The sequence below is a fragment of the Nicotiana tomentosiformis genome, chromosome 6, assembly GCF_000390325.3.
Source record: "Nicotiana tomentosiformis chromosome 6, ASM39032v3, whole genome shotgun sequence".
NCBI lineage: Eukaryota > Viridiplantae > Streptophyta > Magnoliopsida > Solanales > Solanaceae > Nicotiana > Nicotiana tomentosiformis.
The window spans coordinates 56,202,243-56,209,883 of NC_090817.1; the positions used below are offsets into that span (position 1 = coordinate 56,202,243).

The window sequence follows — 7,641 nt, forward strand, 5'->3', positions numbered from 1 at the left end:
TCTACCCACGATCATGATATAAACTCTGTAAATGCATATACTCTCCCTACCACATATATGCACGACCCCAATACCTTAAACACATAGCAAACAAGTTATATCCTAGGGGTTTCCCATTTAACAAGGTTAGCCAAGAGATATACCTCCACCTAGTAGCTTCTAATTTTCCAAAATAGTTTTTCCTCTGAAATCAACCTCCGAACGAGCCGAATCTATCAAAATATAACTCGATAACGTAAAAAAAACCATAGAAATTGAACCCAAAAAATAAAGAATGAATCTTTAATCAATTGCACAAAGTCAACCAAAAGGCTAACCTGGGCACGCCTCCCGGATTCTGAAACAATCCACAAATCTCGAATAACCATTCCAATACGAGTCCAAATAGACAAGTTTTATCAAAAACGTACTCCAAATCGTTGTTCAAATCTCAATAATTTGTTTTCCAAAAATCAACAACAACAACCTAGTAGAATCCCACTAGTGGGGCTTGAGGAGGGTAGAGTATACGCAGACCTTACCCCTACCCCGGAGGGGTAGAGAGGCTATTTCCGGGAGACCATCGGCTGAGAGACAAAAGATTCATAATAACAATAGAAACCAGAAAAATCATCATAAGAGACAACAAATAAATGGAAGGGCAATAACATGATACTATGCAAAATGGAAAAAAAAGAAAAAGTGTGAAACACAACATAAACCCCTAACAATCCTAGACAAAACACTATCTGACCAGTCGGTACAAAGAGGAAAAACGCTCGACTACCTGGGACCTACAACCCTAATGCTCGACCTCCATACCTTCCTATCAAGAGCCATGTCCTCAAAAATCTGAAGCTGCACCATGTATTGCCTGATCACCTCGCCTCAATACTTCTTAGGCTGCCCTCTACCTCTTCTCGTACCTGCCAATGCCAACCGCTCACACCACCTAACCGAGGCATCTAGGCTTCTCCTCTACATGTGCCCAAACTATCTAAGCTTCGCTTCTCGTATCTTATCATCCATGGGAGCCACGCCCACCCTCTCCTGTATATCTTCATTCCTAATCTTATCCAGCCTAGCGTGCCTACACATCCATTTCAACATCCTCATTTCTGCTACTTTCATCTTCTGGACATGTGAATTCTTGACTGGCCAACACTCATCCCCATACAACATGGCCGGTCTAACCACTTCTCTATAGAACTTACCTTTAAGTTTTGGCGGCACATTCTTGTCACACAGGACTCCAGACACTAACCTTTATTTCATCCACCCCACCCCAATACTGTGCATAACATCCTCGTCGATCTCCCCATCTCCCTGGATAATTGACCCTAGGTACTTGAAACTTTCACTCTTGGGGATGACTTGTGAGTCAAGCCTCACTTCCACGTCCTCTTCCCTAGTCACATCGCTGAACTTACACTCCAAATATTCTGTCTTAGTCCTACTCAACTTGAAACCTTTAGACTCCAGGGCTTGCCTCCATACCTCCATTCTCTCATTAACGCTGCCTCGCGTCTCATCAATAAGAACTATATCATCAGCGAACAACATACACAATGGCACCTCCCCTTGAATATGGTGTGTTAGTGTGTCCATCGCCAGGGAAAATAAGGATGGACTGAGCGCGGATCCTTGGTGTAACCCCATAACCATCGGAAAAAGCTCTGACTCACCTCCCACAGTCCTAACCCGAGTCTTAGATCCATTATACATATCCTTTAAGGACCTAATAAGCTACCGGCACACCTTTCACTTCTGGGCATCTACAAAGAACGTTCCTAGGGACCTTGTCATATGTCTTCTCTAGGTCAATAAACACCATGTGCAAATCCCTCTTCCTATCCTTGTACTGTTCCCCCAACCTCCTGATAAGGTGGATAGCTTCCTTAGTAGAACGACCCGGCATGAACCCGAACTGGTTTTCTAATATAGACACTGCTCTCCTTACCCTCCATTACACCACCCTCTCCCAAACTTTCATGGTATGACTTAGTAACTTGATACCCCTATAGTTGTTACAATTCTGGATATCACCTTTTTCTTGTACAGCGGAATCATCGTACTCCACCTCCACTCATCTGACATCCTCTTCATCCTGAAAATAAAATTAAATAGCCCAGTTAGCCACTCCAAGCCTGCTCTATCCACATACCTCAAAATTTCTACTGGAATCTCGTCTGGTCTGGTCGCTTTGCCCCGACTCATCTTATGCATCGCTCCCACGACCTCCTCAACCTTAATACGCCTACAGTACCTAATGTCTTGGTGATTCTCGGAGTGCCCCAATTCCCCTAGCATGATGTTTTCGTCCCTCTCTTCATTCAAAAGTTTATGAAAGTGCGACTACCATCTTTGCTTAATTTGGGCTTCATCCATCAATATTCGACCTTCCTTGTCTTTGATGCACCTCACTTGATCCGGGTCACGATCCTTCCTCTTTCTCACTTTGGCCAACCGAAATAACTTCTTGTCCCTATCTTTGCCCCCTAGTTCCTCATACAGCCGACCAAACGCAGCAGTCTTAGCCTCCATGATCGCTAATTTTGCCGCCTTCCTATATTCCTTATATCGTTCTCTATTCTCTCTCCTATGCTCCTAGTCGATGCTCTCCACTAACTTAAGGTATGACACATTCTTTGCTTCAACTTTACCTTAGAATACGTCATTCCACGACCAAACGGCTCGGTGCCCGCCAGAATAACCCTTCGAGACCCCTAACACCTCTCTTGGTGCCTCCCTTATACAGTCCGCCATCGCCTTCCACATAACGCTAGCATCCCCACCACTCTTCCAGGCTCCCATAGTCGCCAGCTGCCCCTTCAACTATTGTCCATTATCCTTAGTCAAAACTCCCACTTGATCCTCGGTTTACCCCGTACAAACCTTTTCTTCCTCTTTAGCAAGATACCGACGTCCATCACTAGGAGCCTATATTGTGTCAAGAGGTTCTCACTCAGGATCCCTTACAATCCTTCCACAACCCCCTATCATACCTCCTGAGGAGGATATAATCAATCTGAGTCTTAGCCACCATACTCCGAAAAGTAATCAAATGCTCCTCCCTTTTCGAAAAAATAGAGTTCACGATCATCCACTCAAAAGCTCTAGAGAAATAGTAAAGTATCTCCTCCATTCCTATCCCCAAAGCCGAAGCCACCATGCACCTCACCATAGCCACCAGCATACGACCCAATATGACCATTGAAATCTCCTCCTATAAATAACTTCTCCATAGGTGGAGTACCCCGCACCACCTCATCCAACGCCTCCCTGAAGCGCCGTTTAACCTCCTCGTCCAAGCCCTCTTGTTGTGCCTAAGTGCTAATGGCATTCAGAGTGCTCCCTCCAACTATAAACGTAATCGCCATCAATCTGTCATTCACTTGCCTAACCTCTACCACTTACTCTCTGAGCACCCTATCAACCAAAATACTTACTCCGTTCTTGCCCTTCACGCCTTTAGAGTACCACAATGTATACACGTCTGCATTCCTCGCCTTCGATCCTACCCGCCTAGTCTCCTGAACACAAGCTATATTGACCTTCCTCTTCTAGATAATCATCGCCATCTCTATAGACTTACCCATCAACATCCCTATATTCCATGATCTAATTCTCAACCTACAGGCTCCCTTGTCCCCCTTACCCCCTCTAGGCCCCGTCCCACCCCTAACCCTTGCCCTACCCCCTTCCCCACCACCCGCCTTCCCCGAGGACATCACCCTACTCTACCATTACAAACCACAACTTCTATACCTACGGAAGTCTAGGGAAAAAAGGCCAACACAGAACAAGCAAAGGTCCAAACTCGAATGGAACAAATAGTAACTACAGGCCCACTAATAGAATGACTAGACTAGTATGAACTACTAAGCAAACAAATTAACTAACACAATAGAAAGAGAAACAGGAGGTGGGAGGTACCAATTCTCGCGAATAGAACCTATACTTTTGACTTGATATACTCCCGATGTTGTGGAACCCGACGCCTTGCCCTTGTTCCTGCCAACCGGCCTACTCTGCTGCTTTTGTATGTGTGCCTCCCTCCCGTAACCAAACATCCACAAAAATGTTACTTTCAAAACACACCACACACCACGGGACCAAGAACAATAGATGAGGGCAGGATTGTCATCGTCACCACTGGTGACACGCAGATCTAGTGGTGGCCGAATTGAAGTCGCTGGACCAGTCTGATGTCACCGGAGATTGTGACAAAGCCAAGAAACAGAGGGCAGAGAAAAGTATGAAGAAGAAAAGAATCACCAGGAAGGGGTTTGGGGCTACTATCGTAACTAAAAAGAAGAAAAAGAAGGATCGGCATCGGCAATGGGACGGTCGCCGGAATATCTACTGCTAGGGTTAAGAAGGGGGTGAAGAGAAAAGAGGGAAGAAAGAGATAAGGACAGAGAGAGAGAATAGAGAGAGAGGAGAGAGAGGGGGTGCTTACCTGGTCAGCTTGTCAACGCCGGTGCCAGCACTGGAGGGGTTCGCCGGTAGAAGTGACCGTTAAGCTTAAGTGCCGATGTGAGAGAGAAGCGCGTAGGAGAGAGAGAGAGAGAGAGAGAGAGAGAGAGAGAGAGAGAGAGAGAGAGAGAGAGAGAGAGAGAGAGGAAAGTAGCTTAAGTGCCGATGTAAGGTGTTTTCAAAAAATACCTTACAAAAATCCCAATTTGTGCCTTAGATTTTATCAACCAAAGGCCAAAATAAAAGATTGAATCATGAAATAAAATCAAATCTAATTCAAGAATGCTCACCCTAGTTCAAGTGGTGAAAAATGCCTTAATGATCGTCCCAATCAGAGCTCTCAATCTCAAAATATGATAAAATAAGTCAAACCCTCGTTTAAAATAACACTGCCCAACGATTCCGCTTTTGCGGACCCAAAAGTCGCTTTTGCGACACCGCATCTGCAGAGAATAACTTGCAGATGCGGGAATCCACTTAAGTTCCGCTCATCTGCTTCAATGGACAAACCCCCACTTTTGTGGAGCCACTTCTGCGGTCCAAGTAGCGCACCTGCATAATCGCTTCTGCGATTAGGCCTCTGTATCTGCGGCCTTCTCCTACCCCAGCCTTTATCCACACTTGCGACCCACTGTCCGCACCTACGGACCCAACTTAAAAGGTGCGAAAACACCAGTAACAGCAATGCCTACATGACACCAAACAATTAGAAACTCACCCGAGACCCCGTCCAATAATACCTACCCATCCCAAAAAATAACACGGACCTACTCGAGGTCTTAAATCACACAAAATAACATCAAACCATAAATTGCACATCAATTGAAGCTTAATAAACTAATCAACTTCCAACTTTCAAAACTCATATCGAACCACGTATAACCAACTCGGATGACCTCAAATATTTCACTCAAGTTTCAAATGACGTAACGAACCTATTTCAACTCCCGAAGCAACAAACCAAGCCCGATAACACCAAAGTCAACTCCCGGTAAAACCTATGAACCTTCCAAACCTTCAAATTTTCAACTTTCGCCAAATAGAGCCAAATCAACCTAGGAACTTCCAAATCCAAATTCGGACATACGCCTATGTACAAACTCATCATACAAACCTATTGGAACCTTTAAAACACCATTCTGAGGTTGTTTGCGCAAGAGTCAAACTTTGGTTAACTCTTACAACTTAAGCGTTCATGAATGACACTAAGTGTTCCAAATTACTCCCGAACCTTCTCGAAGTAATACCAATCAACCCCACAAGTCAAAAAATAATAACTACACATACTAGAAACATCAAATAAGGTAACTAGGCTCAAATACACAAAACGACCTGCCAGGTCATTACATTTTCCCCTCTTAAACAAATGTTCATCGTTGAAGGAGTTTAGAAACATACCTGAAATGTCAAAAAGATGTAAATATATGCTCTGCGTATCATGATCAATCTCCCAAGTTGCCTCTCGACCAGTTGATCTCTCCACTGAACCTTCACCGATGCAATATCCTTCGACCTCAGCTTCCGAGACCACGGGTTCCTCCTCATAAGCTAAGTTCTCATCTAACAGCACCGAACTAAAATTTAACTCATGTGACTGATCCTCATGATACTTCCGAAGCAGGAAAACATGAAACACAGGATGAACTCCCGACAAGCTGGGTGGCAAGGAAAGCATGTAAGCCACCTCACCCACTCTCTTCAAAACCTCAAATCGACAAATGTACTGAGGGCTCAACTTGCCCTTCTTCCCGAACCTCATCATGCCTTTCATAGGAACTCTGAGAAAGAACCCTCTCACCCTCCCTAAAAGCTACATTGTGAACTTTCCTATAAGAATAACGCTTCTGCCTGGACTGCGCTATACGAAGCTGCTCTTGAATCAACTTCACCTTCTCTAAAGCATCACAAACTAAATCAGTGCCAAACAACTGAGTCTCCTTAGGCTGAAACTAATCAACCGAAGAACGATATCTACTCCCATATAAGGCCTCTATGGGGCTATCTGGATACTCGACTTGTAGGTGTAGTTGTAGGCGAACTCTGCTAACAGTAAAAACTGATCCCACTGGCCTCCAAAATCAATGATGTAGGCCCTAGACATATCCTCCAAGATCTGAATGGTACGCTCGTATTGCCCGTCCGTCTAAGGATGAAATGCCATACTCAACTCAACCTGCGTGCCCAACTCACGCTCTCCAAAAATGTGATGTAAACTGAGTACCTCAATCCGAGATGATAGACACAGGCACTATACAGGCGAACAATCTCTCAAAGATAAATCCGAGCCAACTACTTAGAAGTGTAGGAAGTCATGACCGGAATGAAATAACAACAAAATCCATAGTGATACGCTCCCAATTCCACTCCGGTATACCTAACCTCTGAAGCAAACCACCAGGTGTCTGATGCTCAAACTTGACCTGCTGACAATTCAAACACCATGCAGCATGCTCAATAATGTCCTTCTTAATTCTTCTTGACCAATAATGCTACTTCAACCCACGATACATCTTCGTAGCACCTGGGTTAAAAGAATACCGCAAACTGTGAGCCTCCACAAGAATCAACTCCCTCAAACCATCCACCTTAGGAACACAGATCTAGCGCTGAAGCATCAATACCACATCATCACCAATAGTCACCTCCTTGTCACCACTCGTTGCATTGTGTCTTTAAGGACAAGCAAGTGGGGATCATCATATTGGCATGCCTTGATGCGCTCAAACAAAGACGACTGTGATACAACACAAGCTTGTACCCTGCTAGGCTCCGAAATATCCAACCTCATGAACATGTTGGCAAAGCCTGAACATCCATAGCTAATGGTCTCTCTACTGCTGGAATGTATGCCAAACTTCCCATGCTCTCCGTCTTTCTACTCAAGGCGTCAGCTACTACATTGGCCTTTCCCATATGATAAAGAATGGTGATATCATAGTCCTTCAATATCTCCATCCATCTACGTTTCCTCAAATTCAAATCTTTCTATTCAAACACATGTTGGGTGATCCGTATATACCTTACAATACACACAATATAAGTAATGTCAATAAATCTTGAGCGCGTGTACAATAGCAACTAACTTCAAATGTACTGAATAGTTCTTCTCATAGGGCTTCAGTTGGCATGACACATAGTCAATCACCCTAGCATCATGCATCAATACATATCCAATACCAACCC

The 7,641-nt window shown here is 44.4% G+C and overlaps 1 protein-coding gene across 1 annotated transcript; it reads right to left on the reverse strand.

Moving 5' to 3' along the window:
* Window positions 1-1,245: 1,245 nt before the first annotated feature.
* LOC138894026 (uncharacterized) lies at window positions 1,246-1,587 on the reverse strand. The gene has a single exon (XM_070178699.1). The coding sequence runs from the start codon at window positions 1,585-1,587 to the stop codon at window positions 1,246-1,248; it is 342 nt and encodes a 113-aa protein (XP_070034800.1).
* Window positions 1,588-7,641: the final 6,054 nt, after the last annotated feature.